This window comes from Mauremys reevesii, linkage group 22, assembly GCF_016161935.1.
Source record: "Mauremys reevesii isolate NIE-2019 linkage group 22, ASM1616193v1, whole genome shotgun sequence".
Taxonomy (NCBI): domain Eukaryota; kingdom Metazoa; phylum Chordata; order Testudines; family Geoemydidae; genus Mauremys; species Mauremys reevesii.
In genome coordinates, this window is record NC_052644.1 from 22,347,630 (window position 1) to 22,361,646 (window position 14,017).

The 14,017-nt window shown below is 62.0% G+C and overlaps 1 protein-coding gene across 2 annotated transcripts; it reads left to right on the forward strand.

Moving 5' to 3' along the window:
- Nucleotides 1-1,004: 1,004 nt before the first annotated feature.
- Nucleotides 1,005-12,409, forward strand: NR1H2 (nuclear receptor subfamily 1 group H member 2). Of its 2 annotated transcripts, none has more exons than XM_039510048.1 (9): nt 1,005-1,096; nt 2,104-2,174; nt 2,528-2,674; nt 3,089-3,358; nt 3,937-4,163; nt 4,594-4,773; nt 10,627-10,726; nt 10,885-11,093; nt 11,665-12,409. In XM_039510048.1, exons 2-9 carry the CDS (start codon nt 2,144-2,146, stop codon nt 11,809-11,811), a joined length of 1,311 nt encoding a protein of 436 aa, XP_039365982.1. In that variant the 5' UTR covers nt 1,005-1,096; nt 2,104-2,143; the 3' UTR covers nt 11,812-12,409. The 2 variants fall into 2 exon arrangements, with proteins under 2 accessions (XP_039365982.1, XP_039365981.1); XM_039510047.1 differs by lacking the exon at nt 1,005-1,096 and adding an exon at nt 1,806-1,985.
- The last annotated feature ends 1,608 nt before the right edge of the window (nt 12,410-14,017 follow it).

Here is a 14,017-nt window from a genome sequence, read left to right on the forward strand (position 1 = left end):
GTGAAGAGCCGCTGGGGGAGGGGGGAAGTTACTGCCACCCCTCAGCTGGGCAGCAGGTGCCCATCCCTGTCAAGGCAAGGGGCTGCAATATGGAGCCCAGGTTGGGCAGAGCCCGGCTCATGGAAGTAAAAGTCGTGGGGGGAGGGGAGAATCTCACACAAGCCCTGCCCCTCTGCTCTGGGGCCAGCCCCTGGGGGGTGGGGGGGGCAGGAGGTGGCACAGTCTAGTGGTTAGGAGTCTCGCCGCCGCCCCGGGTTCGGTTCCTGCTCAGGGAAGGATTTCACTGCAGGGAGCTCGGTGGTTTGAGCATTGGCCTGCTAGCCCCAGGGGTGAGAGTTCAATCCCTGAGGGGCCACTTAGGGATCTGGGGCAAAAATCTGTCTGGGGATTGGTCCTGCTTTGAGCAGGGGGGGGGGACTAGATCCCTCCTGAGGTCCCGTCCAAGCCTGCGGGTGGTTCTATGATTAGCGGGTGGGGGGTGGCAGCGGATGCCTGGGGCGGGGGGCTGGGTTCCTGGCCGGGGCGCTGGTTCCCTCTGGGGCTCCCTCTCCCCTGCCCACCTTTCCCAGGCCCCTGCCGGACCTTGTTATGGGGGGGCCCAGAGCCCCAGCCGGAGTTTGGGGGGGGGCCTTTCATCCCCTGGCCCGTGGGGGGAGCTGTTCAGCCTCTCCCCACAGCCGGCTCTTAGCCCCTCCCTCAGCCCCCCACGGGGAGGGGTCAACTCCAAGTGCAGCGGGAAACTGAGGCACACGCAGGCTCCCTACGGATATTACAGAGCATCCCCCCCCCCCAGCTCAGCAGGGACCCAGTGTCCCCACCCCGCCGGGGCGTGGGGCCTTTCCCGGGGGGGGCGCTGGGAACCGGGCTCTGCGGGGATGAGTGGGGGGGGGCCGCCTCCTGCCGGGGTCCCCCCCAGATAGGGGGGCGGGGCTGCCGGGCAGGAAGTGACGTGGGACGGGGGTTCCCGGAAGCGTCTGGGTCCGGCTGCGCAGGGGGCGCCCGAGCGAGGGCAGCCGGCCCGGGGGGGCCGCGGGGGCGCGGAGTGGGGGGGCCCCGCCCGGCGGGGCGTCACCTCACTCGGTCTCTTTCCTTCCAGGTTCGGCTCCGCCGGAGGACCCGAGCTACAGGGGACCCGGCATCTGCCCCCGCGATCCCTCCCTGCCCCCCCGGCCGTGCGCCCCCGCGATCCTCCTCCCTGCCCCCGGCATCTGCCCCGATCCCTCCTGCCCCCGGCCGTGCGCCCCCATGATCCCTCCTCCCTGCCCCCGGCATCTGCCCCCCACGATCCTCCTGCCCCCGGCCGTGCGCCCCCGCGATCCCTCCTCCGGGCCCCCGGCCTCCGCCCCCGATCCCTCCCTCTCTGCCCCCGGCCTCTGCCCCCGATCCCTCCTCTCTGCCCCCCCGGCCTCCGCCCCGAATCCCTCCTCTGCCCCGGCCGTGCGCCCCCGCGATCCCTCCCTGCCCCCGGCCGTGCCCCTGATCCCTCCTCCCTGCCCCCGGCATCTGCCCACATCCCTCCCCTGCCCCGGCCGATCCCTCCCTCCCTGCCCCGGCATCTGCCCCCGATCCTCCCTGCCCCCGGCCGTGCGCCCCCGATCCCTCCCTCCCTGCCCCCAGCATCCCTCGGCCCCCGATCCCTTCCGGCTCCCAGGCCTCTGCCCCTGATCCTCCCTGCCCCCGGCGCCCGCAGCTCTTCCTTGCCCGCCCAGCCCCCTCCTTCCAATCCCCCGCCTGCGCCCCAGCCCCTCTTGGCACCCCAGCTGTACAGACCCCTTCTGACCCCTGGTCCCCCTCTCCGAGCCCCCAGCCCTTCCCTGCCCCAGATTGCCCAGCCCCCCCTTCTGAACCCCCCCAGCCCCTCTCTGAGAGCCCCCTAGCTGGTCACTGCCACCCCCTCCCCGCCGCCAGCTGGTCCCCGCGCCCAGGAGGCAGCCAGCAGCATCTGGGCCCCGGCCGGCTGAGCCCCCTTCCCGCGGGGGAACATGGTGAGATGGGGGGTTCTGGGGGCTGGGGGGAGGTTCCCCAGTCGCCTGGTGGCCTCGGTGCCCCGGGGGAGGGGGTAGTGGCTGGGGAACGTGACGCCCCGTCTGTCTCTGTGCCTAGCGCCCCGTCCCCGCGGAGCTGGGAGCCCCTGGATCCTGACATGGCCACGCCGGGCTCTGATCTGCCGCTGGGTGAGTGACCGGCACACGGGGAGTTTGGGGGAGCTACTGGGGAACCCAGGCGTCCGGATGCCTACAGCCTCACCATATCACAGTGCCTCCTGCTGGCGAACCCAGGCGTCCGGGCAGCTACCGGCATCCCTGCCTCCTCCCTGCCCATGTCCTACCTCCCCTGCTGAGGGACCCAGGCATCCGGGCAGCTACAGGCCAATTCCCTGGTGTCACCTCCTGTGCTGAGGGACCCAGGCGTCCGGGCACTTCCCCCCAGGCACAGCCCCCACAGAGGAACCCACGTGTCTAGGCAGCTGCAGACACATGCCCCGATCGAGAACCCCCCAGTAACCCATCTCTCTCCCTGCCCCCAGAGGATGGGGAGCCTCCGCCCCCCAACTCCCCGGGAGCCCCCCGGACCCAGGTGAAGGAGGAGGGGCCCCAGTCGAGGCCGGAGGCAGCAATCACCCCAGAGACCGATGTGCTGGGCACTGATGGGGAGGGGTCGACGCACAGTGCTGGTGAGGGGGCTGGGGGGGCACTGGGGGGGGACAGAGTGGGGTTGGCATGGAAGGGACTGGTCCCCATGAAGCTGTGTGGGGCACCGGGGGGCTCCATGGAGGGGTGGTTTAGTGTGGGGCTGTGTGGGAGGGCATGGAGGGGGGGGTCCGGCGGCTCTCCCCCCCCCAGTGGAGGAGCTGGAGCGGCGGCGGAAGACGGGGCTGGGCGGGGGTGGCTGGAGGGCTCGATGTGTTAGGTGTGGGGCGGGGCTGGGCTGGGCGGGGTGGGGGGCACCGGGGGGGGCGGTGGCTCTCCCCCCCCCCTGCCAGGGGCGGAGCCGGGGCAGCGGCAGAAGAAGGGGCGGGGCGGGGTTGTTCAGTGGGGGCTGGGCGGGGCACCGGGGTCCGGCGGCTCTCACCCCCCCGCCCCCCCCCCGGAGGAGCCGGAGCGGCGGCGGAAGAAGGGGCCGGCGCCCAAGATGCTGGGCACGGAGCTGTGCAGCGTCTGCGGGGACAAGGCCTCGGGCTTCCACTACAACGTGCTGAGCTGCGAGGGCTGCAAGGGCTTCTTCCGGCGCAGCGTGATGAAGGGGGCGCAGTACGTGTGCCGGGGCGCCGGGCACTGCCACATGGACATGTACATGCGCCGCAAGTGCCAGCTCTGCCGCCTGCGCAAGTGCCACCAGGCCGGCATGCGCGAGCAGTGTGAGTCCCGCCTGGGGGGCACCGGGGAGAGATTGGGGGCACCGGGAGGATGTGGGGGACCGAGGCACGGGGGAGGGCGTGGCAAGGGGCCTGGGGGGGTTTGGGTAGAGATTGGGGGCACAGGATGTGGGGGACAGAGGCACTGGGAGGGCAGGGGCACTGGGGGCTTTGGGTAGAGATTGGGGGCACCAGGGAGGATGTGGGGACAGAGGCACTGGGGAGGCGCGGCAGGGGCCTGGGGGTTTGGGTAGAGATTGGGGAACACCAGGGAGGATGGGGGGGTCAAGGGGCACCAGGGAGGGTAGGAGGGGCTTGGGGGAGATTGGGGGCACCAGGGAGGGTCTGGGGGCAGCGGGCACTGGGGAGGGTGGGGCAGGGGGCACTGGGGGCTTTGGGGAGAGATTGGGGGCACCGGGGAGGGTAGGAGGGGAGATTGGGGGGCACTGAGGAGGGTGGGGGGGCTTTGGGGGTGATTGGGTGGCACCAGGGAGGGTGTAGGGGGGCAGGAAGCACTGGGGAGGGTGGGGGGGCTCTGTGGAGGTTTTGGGCCCCCCCGACCCCGCTCTCCCCCTTTGCAGGCGTGCTGTCAGAGGAGCAGCTGCGGAAGAAAAAGGTGCGGCAGCAGCAGCAGCAGCAGAAGGGCGCGGGGGGGGAGGCGCCGCTGCCGCGGGTGCCCCCCCTGCCCCCCACGCCCCTCACCGAGCCAGCCCGGCTCAGCCCCCAGCAGGAGCTCATGATCCAGCAGCTGGTGGCAGCCCAGCAGCAGTGCAACAAGCGCTCCTTCAGCGACCAGCCCAAAGTCACGGTGAGGGGCCACGCCGGGGCCGGGGGGGGCTCCCCAGCTCGCAACCAGCCTCCACCCCCCGCACCCGCCGTGTCTCCCACTCAGCCCCACCCCACTCAGCCCCACGAGCGCCGTTAACCCTTCGTCCCGCAAAGCATGGAGGGAAACTGAGGCACGCAGGGGTGGCGTAAAAATATTGCCAAGAATTCCCACTTTGTTACAGGGTGTCCCCCAAGCGCCCCATCTGGGCATCATGGGGACGGTGCTGTGCCTGGCTTCCCCCCCAGATCTGGGCATCACTGGGGCATCAGCCCCCTGCCTCCATGTCTGGGAGGCCCTGTGGTGCTCCCAACGCGGGGCAGGGTCGGGGGTGTCCCTGGTATCCAGGACTGGGTGCCCCTTGGGATGCTGTGTGTCTCACTGCCCCCCTGTCCTCCTCACCCCCCTCCAGCCCTGGCCCTTGGGCACCGACCCCAACAGCCGGGAGGCCCGACAGCAGCGCTTCGCCCACTTCACCGAGCTGGCCATCATCTCGGTGCAGGAGATCGTCGACTTCGCCAAGCAGGTGCCCGGCTTCTTGCAGCTCACGAGGGAGGACCAGATCGCGCTGCTCAAGGCCTGCACCATTGAGGTGAGTGGGGGGGTGGGGGGTGGGGAGGGGGGCAGCGTGTAGGTCACTTCCCATCTCTGTCTGTGTGCACTGCAGCGAGCCATAACTTTCCTCCTACCAGCCTTGGTTACACTAGATTTTTCCGCCCCCTGAAATGTGCGTCCTGTACTGGCCAGCCCTCCCCTGGACCATACACTTTTATGTAAAGTCCGTTATTGCTTTAACAGAAAAAAATACACACGTAACTTGCCACCCCAAATGGAGTTTCCCCAACGCTTCAGTTCAAACACGCTGGATTAGATAAAACAGTAAAACACATTCGTTAAGGACTGAGAGATTTTAAGTGAGTCTGAGTAATGAGACCGTGATGTCTGTACTATTATGGTCCTCACTGTTACGAGCCTATGATAAATTTTGTACAAACTTTGCCTCGTTAGGTATCATTTTTTAAAAAACCTCATAATCTGCTGAACATTAGTGTCATGGTAAAATATGTGTATCGACATTGTATGTGAAGCTATAAGTGTCCACTGTTTAACATTCCTGTAACATGTTCCAAGGTTAGAAAAGTGGGCTCAAAGCAGTTCTTCAGAGACAAAGACGCACTGGTGTCCCCAGCCAGGTATCAGCGTAATCAATTAAGAACGGCCAGATTGGGTCAGACCAAAGGTCCATCTAGCCCAGTATCCGGTCTTCCGACAGTGGTCAGTGCTGGGTGCCCCAGAGGGAATGAACAGAACAGGGAATCATCAAGTGATCCATCCCCTGTCACCCGTTCCCAGCTTCTGGCAAACAGAGGCTGGGGACACCACCCCTGCCCATCCTGGCTAGTAGCCATTGATGGACCTGTCCTTCATGAATTTATCTAGTCCTTTTTTGAACCTTATTATGGTCTTGGCCTTCACAACATCCTCTGGCAAGGAGTTCCACGGGTTGACTGTGCGTTGTGTGAAGAAATACTTCCTTTTGTATGTGTTAAACCCGCTGCCTGTTCATTTCATTTGGTGACCCCTAGTTCTTGTGTTATGAGAAGGAATAAATAACACGTCCTGATTTACTTTCTCTGCACCAGCCATGATTTTATAGACCTCAATGTTATCTCTCCTTAGTCGTCTCTTTTCTAAGCTGAAAAGTCCCAGTCTTATTAATCTCTCCTCGTACGGAAGCCGTTCCATCCCCCTAATCATTTTTGTTGCCCTTTTCTGAACCTTTTCCACTTCCAATCTAGCTTTTCTGAGATGGGGCGACCACACCTGCACACAGTATTCAAGGTGTGGGCGGACCACGGATTTATATAGAGGCAACGTGATATTTTCTGTCTGATTATCTATTCCTTTCCTAATGACTCCCACCATTCTCTTCGTTTTTCTGACACCGCTGTTTTCGGAGAACTCTCCACAATGACTCCCAGATCTCTTTCTTGAGGGGTAACAGCTAATTTAGATCCCATCATTTTATACGTATGGTGATTATGTTCTCCGACGTGCATCACTTTGCATTTAACAACGTTGAATTTCATCTGCCATTTTGTTGCCCAGTCGCCCAGTTTTCAGAGATCCCTTTGTCACTCTTCGCAGGCTGCCTGGGACTTACCTATCTTGAGTAGTTTTGTATCATCTGCAAATTTTGCCACCTCAAGGTTCACCCCTTTTTCCAGATCATTTATGAATATGTTGAATAGGACTCAGCCCAGTACAGACCCCTGGGGGACCCCACTATTTACCTCTCTCCATTCTGAAAACTGACCATTTATTCCTACCCGTCGTTTCCTGTCTTTTAATCAGTTACCAATCCATGAGAGAACCTTCCCTCTTATCCCAGGGCAGCTCACTTTGCTTAAAAGCCTCTGGTGAGGGACCTTGTCAAAGGCTTTCTGAAAATCTAAGTACATTATATCCACTGGATCCCCCTTGTCCACGCGCTTGTTGATCCCCCATCAAAGAATTCTAGTAGATTAGTAAGGCATGATTTTCCTTTACAAAAGCCACGCTGACGCTTCCCCAACAAATCATATTCATCCATGTGTCTGGCAATTTTGTTCTTTATTATAGTTTCAACCAGTTTGTCCGGTACTGAAGTCAGACTTACCGGCCTGTAATTGCCAGGATCACCTCTGGAGCCCTTTTTAAAAATTGGCATCACATTAGATACCCTCCAGTCACCTAGTCCAGAAGCTGATTTAAATGATAGGTTACAAACTACAGTTAGTAATTCTGCAGTTTCACATTTTAGTTCCTTCTGAACTCTTGGGTGAATCCCATCTGGTCCCGCTGACTTATTATTATTTAGTGTATCGTTTTTTTTCCAAAACCTCCTCTACTGACACCTCAATCTGGGACAGTTCCTCAGATCTGTCACCTAAAAAGAATGGCTCAGGTGTGGGAATCTCCCTCCCATCCTCAGCCATGAAGACCGATGCAAAGAATTTGTTTAGTTTCTCTGCGATGGCCTTATCGTCCTTTGGACAATCACCTAGTGAGACGGTTGTTCAGTTGGCAGGAAGGAAGGTGTCGACACTTACAAGTTTTGCCAACATTAGTGCTAGCATAGCCCCGGCCTAAGAGATGTACGTTGCATCACAGGAGCGTATCAAACGGCCCGTCCGCAAGAGACGGCTTGTCGCCTGCACCCCAGCGGGGGTAACCCTCAAAGAAGGGAGAGGAAGACACTGACCTCCGCCCGCCCCGCTCCTGCGACTCTCTCTTGGCTCATGACATCAGTGACTCTCCAAAAAACTGACCTCAGTGGGAGTGATCGCAGACTGGAAGGAAACCCAGCCTGTGACATTGACAGCAGCGTCTGGGGAGACAGAACTTTTGCTGTTAAGGCCACGTCGCTTGTGGAGTTAGGCAGGAGCTTGCGGTTTACTCGTTGAGTTTCTTTTCTAACCGGTTCTGACTTTTATGCATCCTCACATCTAATCCCTTCAAATCGGGTTTTCTGTAATTACCAGACGTACCTTGTGTTTTATGTGAACCAGCGGGTTCGGACGGGCGTGCGCGGGAAAACTCCGTTTGGGGATAACGAGGCTGGGGCATACATCCGCCCCTTCGCTTTCAGTTCAAACCGATTTGTACCGAAAAATTCCCGGGTTTTACAAAAAGTATTCCCCCTCCCCCTCCCCCAGTTTTCACCCGACTTTTTTATCATTCAATATATATCAAAAACTTATTTTATTAGGAAAATACAAGGCATTGCACACGATCGATGTGTTACGGTAACAGGTTAAGCTGTGTGGAGATGCGAAGCTGCCTGTTGAAATCAGGCACTGGTGAGGCCACACCTGGAATATCACGGCCAGTTGTGGGCCCCCCACTACAGAAGGGATGTGGACAAATTGGAAAGAGTCCAGTAGAGGGCAACGAAAATGATTAGGGGTCTGGGGCACGTGACTTGCGAGGAGAGGCTGAGGGAACTGGGATCGTTTAGTCTGCGGAAGAGAGGAATGAGGGGGGATTTGATGGCTGCTTTCAACTCCCTGACGGGGTTTCCAAAGAGGCTGGAGCTCGGCTGTTCTCAGTGGTGGCAGATGACAGAACAAGGAGCAATGGGCTCAGGTTGCAGCGGGGGGGGTTTAGGTTGGATATTAGGAAACACTATTTCACTAGGAGAGTGGTGAAGCACTGGAATGGGTTCCTAGGGAGGTGGGGGAATCTCCTTCCTTAGAGGTTTTTAAGGTCAGGCTTGACAAAGCCCTGGCTGGGCTGATTTAGTTGCGGTTGGTCCTGCTTTGAGCAGGGGGGGACTAGATCCCTCCTGAGGTCCCTTCCAACCCTGATCTTCTATGAGTCTATGATTAGTCTAGAAGATGCACACAATAAACGCGCCTGCATGCAAGCCCGGACGTGCATGCGCCTGTGACCGCAACGCTGCATCGCACGCCCACCACGCCCACGCTTCAAGCTGGTGGCAGAGACCGGAGTAAAGAGCTGATGCCCTAAAACGGGAAGAAGCCGGAAATCGATCTCAGGATCCGGTTCACAACACAAGGAAGTATCCCAAAGTTACCAAAAAAGCTCCCAGGTGGGAGCGGGTCTAGAGTTCGGTTTTAGTTCTGCGGCAAAGCACGTTGCTGAACGGAATTCAACGCGTTCATCCACCGGATACTTTTTTCCCCCACATCTTTCCGTCCACCGCAATAAACCCCGACATTTACCGGGAACAATGAATCGCTTTTTTGCCCTGCTGTGGTGGCTGTGGAAAGAAACACCGAGACGTTCCCGGGGAAAATGCAATCAAATCCAAGCTGAAAACAGAGAGCCCTTGGCAGCCATTGTTTCCTCTGTGGACTTTTGAGCTCAGCGGGGCGCTGGGTCGTACAAGACGCACATTTCTGCGGGAACGAGGCTGGGCCTCAGAATTGGCGGGGGTGGCCCCTTGTGACCGGTTAGAGGGCCCGTGTGTTGAGCTGGGAGGCTGAAGGCGGCGGGAGTGGGCCTGATCTCGGAGCAGTGTAAAAGGGGCTCCGGGCCTGAGTGTTAAGGGGACCCCGCTGTTCAGAGGCATGAGGGTCAGGAACGGTTACAAGGAAAGCCAAGAGAAGATGGTTGCTGGTGCCTGAGTGAGCAAACCGGATCAGATGCAAGCAGAGATGCTCACCCCGTGCTCTCCCGGATCATGCTTCTCAGGCCAGGGTCCCTTCTCTGGTTCACCGGCTGCTTATTGCTCCAGAGACTGTGAACTCGATGGGCGGGGAGGGGGGGGCTTGTCCCCCTGTTTTTAGAGTGTCCGTCTCCCTCGTGAAAACCATTTCCAGCGACGATGCAGGAGATGGTGGAAGGATGTTCCCTGCTGCTTTTTCCTCCCCTCCCTGAGCGCCCTTTGGTGCCCTGCCTGCTGTGTCTAAGCAGTGCTTGTGTCCCTCGGTTTGAGTGCGGCCGGTTTGCGCCTCCGCTCTGTGCGGGACGGGGGTGAATAACACCGCCCGGGGGAACCTGTCATGGCACCGCTGTCACGGAGTCCCCGGGCGCTGCTCTGGAACTGCTCCCTACGAAGCCAGGCAGGACTTTGGTGAAATCTCCTCTCTGTGAGCAGACTGTCTTCAGGGCCAGAACCTCACATGGCTTCCACCTTCCTGGGTCTGACCCCGGAGCATTCAGCATCCTCTGCCCCTCTGTGCGCTTCCTGCAGCGAGTGCGCCGGGTGGGGGGCCTGGCAGAGCCACAGGGTCCTGCCCCCCAACTTCGCAGGCAGACGTGACTCTCAGCCGGCCGGTAACACAGAGGTTTATTCGATGACAGGAACAGGGTCTAACACAGAGCTTGTAGGTACAGCAAACAGGACCCCTCAGCCGGGTCCATTTTGGGGGGCAGCAAGCCAGACCCCCACGTCTGCCCTTCACTCCTCGTCCCCAGCCAGCCCCAGACTGACTCACCCTCCAGCCCCTTCTCCTCTGCTCTGTCCCTTTGCCGGGCCAGGAGGTCACCTGATCCTTTGTTCTCCAGCCCCTTGAGCATCCCCTTGCAGGGGGAAGGGCCCGGCCATTAGTTGCCAGGAGACAGAGTGTCCGCCATTTATGTGCACTGGCCCTTTGCTCTGCAACAGTCACACCCCCTTATCCCACCACCTAGAGGCTTAAGAAATGCACAGGGGAAACTGAGGCAACCCTGCAATATTCAGAGGAACCATTAAGAACAGTCCCACTTCATCACGGCCGCCCCAGGACAGTAACGAGCGGCACCGTTGGGCGTGTGCAAACGATGCCTCACGAGATGGACGCTCGTGTGTAGGGGACGGGGGAGCAGATCATGCTTAAAGCCTCCAGGTCCGGGGGGGTCACATCTCCCTCTCTGTGGTGGTGTGTGGGGGGGAGATGGGTGCGTTGGGGGCTCTGCCACGCCAGGGGGGTCTCACACCTGCCCCCGCCTCCCCCAGATCATGCTGCTGGAGACGGCTCGGCGCTACAACCATGAGACGGAGAGCATCACCTTCTTGAAAGACTTCACCTACAGCAAGGACGACTTCCACCGTGCCGGTGCGAGGGGGGGCTGGGGATTCCCTGGGGGCTGTGGGGGTGCAGGAACCTCCCCAGAGGAGGGGGGGGGGAATCCCAGGGCTGCAGGTTCTGGGAGGTCGTGGGGGCTCCCAGGGTGTAGGGTCTGACACCCCCCCCCCCGTGTGTCTTCCCCCCAGGGCTGCAGGTGGAATTCATCAACCCCATCTTCGAGTTCTCGCGGGCCATGCGACGGCTGCAGCTGGACGACGCCGAGTTCGCCCTGCTCATCGCCATCGACATGTTCTCGGCCGACCGGCCCAACGTGCAGCAGCACGGCCAGGTGGAGGCGCTGCAGCAGCCCTATGTCGAGGCCCTGCACGCCTACACCCTCATCAAACGCCCGCAGGTACCCGCCGGGGGGCCCTGCCACGCGGGCACGGAGCTCTCCTGCCCCTCCCCTGGGGCGGGGGGTGTTCTGGGACACCCCCCCCACACTGACCCGCCCCCCCAGGACTGGCTGATGTTCCTGCGGGTGGTGGGGGGAGCTGTGGGGCAGGGGCTTTGCAGACCCCCCCCCCACACACTGACCCATCCCCCCAGGACCGGCTGATGTTCCCGCAGATGCTGGGGGCGGTGGGGGCAGCTGTTGGGTGGCGGGAAGGGAGGTGGGGGGAGCTGTGGGGCAGGGGCTTTGCGGACCCCCCCCCCCACACTGACCCGTCCCCTCAGGACCAGCTGATGTTCCCGCAGATGCTGGGGGCGGGGGGGGGCGCTGTTGGGTGGCGGGAAGGGAGGTGGGGGGAGCTGTGGGGCAGGGGCGTTGCAGACCCCCCTCCCCCACACTGACCCATCCCCCCAGGACCGGCTGATGTTCCCACGGATGGTGGGGGGAGCTGTGGGGTGGCGGGAAGGGAGGTGGGGGGAGCTGTGGGGCAGGGGCTTTGCAGACCCCCCCACACACTGACCCATCCCCCCAGGACCGGCTGATGTTCCCACGGATGCTAATGAAGCTGGTCGCCCTGCGCACACTCAGCAGCGTCCACTCCGAGCAGGTGTTCGCCCTGCGCCTCCAGGACAAGAAGCTGCCCCCGCTGCTCTCCGAAATCTGGGATGTGCACGAGTAAGGGGGGGCCGGGACCTTCCCCCCCCAACGCAGACTGCAGGGACCCCCCTCCCAGCCAGACCCCCCCGCGGGGCCTCCATGGATGGAGCATCCCCATCACCGCCTGCAGGGGGCACTGTGTGCTCCATTCCCCCCAAACCGGGGAGCCCCCCAGCCGGGGGAGTGGGCGGGCAGCCTCAGAGACTATGGGGGGCTGCCGTGGGTCGGCCCAGCCCCCTCCCCCGATCTGGGGAGGGCTACGAAGCACTTTTCTCTGCCCCACGCCCACTTACCTGCCCCGGGGGAGCCTGCCGGGGGGGGGTGGGGTGGGGGCTTCAGGGCTGAGCTGGCCCCAGCCCCGTGCTGGAGCGTGGAGCCGGGGGCCCCCCCTCTGCCGACACCAAGAGCTGTATTTATTGGGGAGGTCCTCACAGGGGCGGCGCAGTAACCCCTCCCCCTAACCTGGGTCCCCCCCAGCAGACAGGACCCTGCCCCCCACGCTGCTTCCTGCTGTGCACAGGTCGTGAGCGCCCACCCCGCTGGACTCGGGCTGCATGGATGGGGCGGCTGGGGGTGCCCCAAATAAAGCAAATCATGGCACAGCAGTTTGTGTGTGTGTGTGTGTGCTGGGGGGGCCGGGAGCCAGGTTCTTTCCCTGGCTCTGGGAGGAGTGGGGGCTAGTGGTAAGAGCGGGGTTGGGAGCCAGGACCCCTGGGTTCTTTCCTTGGGAGGGGAGTGGGGGCTAGTGGTTAGAGCGGGGAGGGTGGGCTGGGAGCCAGGACTCCTGGGTTATTTCCCTGGGAGGGGCGTGGGGGCTAGTAGTTAGAGTAGGTGGGGCTGGGAGCTAGGACTCCTGGGTTATTTCCTTGGGAGGGGAGTGGGGGCTAGTGGTAAGTGCGGGGGCTGGGATCCAGGACCCTGGGTTCTTTCCTTGGGAAGGAGTGGGGGCTAGTAGTTAGAGCAGGGGAGGGTGGGCTGGGAGCCAGGACTCCTGGGTTATTTCCCAGGGAGGGGCATGGGGGCTAGTAGTTAGAGTAGGGGGGGGCCTGGGAGCTAGGACTCCTGGGTTCTTTCCCTGGCTCTGGGAGGGGAGTGGGGGCTAGTGGTTGGGGGGGGGCTGGGAGTCAGAACTCCTAGGTTCTCTCCCCAGAAATCAGGGGGGCGGAGGAAGGCAGCCCTGGGGGGTGTTTGCAGAGAGCCAGACTCCAGTTCCACGCCCCTCCCAATAATCTCCTGATGGGAAAATCCTCCTGGTTCCTGGAAATCTGGGGAATTCCCGCTGGGCCCAGCCTGGCTTCCGGCACCGGCCAGCAGGGGCGCTGCGGCTCCGTGCACCCGGCAGCCCTGACTCCCAGCCCCAGGCTACCCCAGGCCTGGCCTCTCCCTGCAGGGGCAGCTCTGGGGAGGGGGGGCAGGGGTCTCTGGGGAGAGGAGGGTGCTGGCTGTAGGGGAGTTGGGGGCAGGGGTCACTGGGGAAGGTTTGGGGTGCTGGTTGTAAGGGGAACTGGAGGGTGCAGAGGTCGTTGTGGGGAGCTTGGGGCACTGGCTGTGAGGGGAGCTGGTGGGAAGGGCAGGGGCGCTGGCTTTGGGGAGAAATGTGCGATGCAGAGGTCCCTGGGGGCGGGGGGGGGGGGAGCGCCAAGCCGCTCCAGCCCCAGATGGAACTGGGGGGCTGGCAGCTAGCATGCTAGGTTCCCTTACCCCATGGAGTGCCCTCGGCCTGCCCCCCCGCTCTGGCACCTCGAAGAGGGGAATCTCCGTCTCTTAGGCTGGGAGCTGGAAACCCTGGGAGGGTGGAGTTGTGTGTGTGTGGGGGGGAGAAATGCCCGTTCCTTTGCTTCCCCCCCACCCGCCCCACCAGCAGGGCACGGGCAGCCCGGCCAGGATGGAGCAGGGGGACTTTCCAGGATCCTTGACTCTGGGAGGGGAGTGGGGGCTAGTGGTCAGAGTGGGCCAGGGCGCTGGGAGCCAGGACTCCTGGGTTCTCTCCTGGCTCTGGCTCAGGGGTGGGGGCTGGCAGCCAGAACTCCTGGGTTCTCTCCTGGCTCTGGCTCAGGGGTGGGGGCTGGCAGCCAGAACTCCTGGGTTCTCTCCTGACTCGGTCCAGATGAGATCCAAAGAGCGGGGGAGGTGGGGATACATGGGGGGAACTCGGGGCTGGCTGAACCCCCTCTAGTCTCTCCCCAATACCCCTCATGTGGCCCCTTGAGCGAGGAGTCGGCCCCATG

Excerpts from the sequence above, each read along its gene's own strand:
- NR1H2 (XM_039510048.1), top strand. The coding sequence starts at position 2,144 with ATGGCCACGCCGGGCTCTGATCTGCCGCTGG. Across the intron at positions 10,727-10,884 it reads GGACGACTTCCACCGTGCCG|GGCTGCAGGTGGAATTCATC; the intron begins GTGCGAGGGGGG and ends TCTTCCCCCCAG. Across the intron at positions 11,094-11,664 it reads CCCTCATCAAACGCCCGCAG|GACCGGCTGATGTTCCCACG; the intron begins GTACCCGCCGGG and ends CCATCCCCCCAG.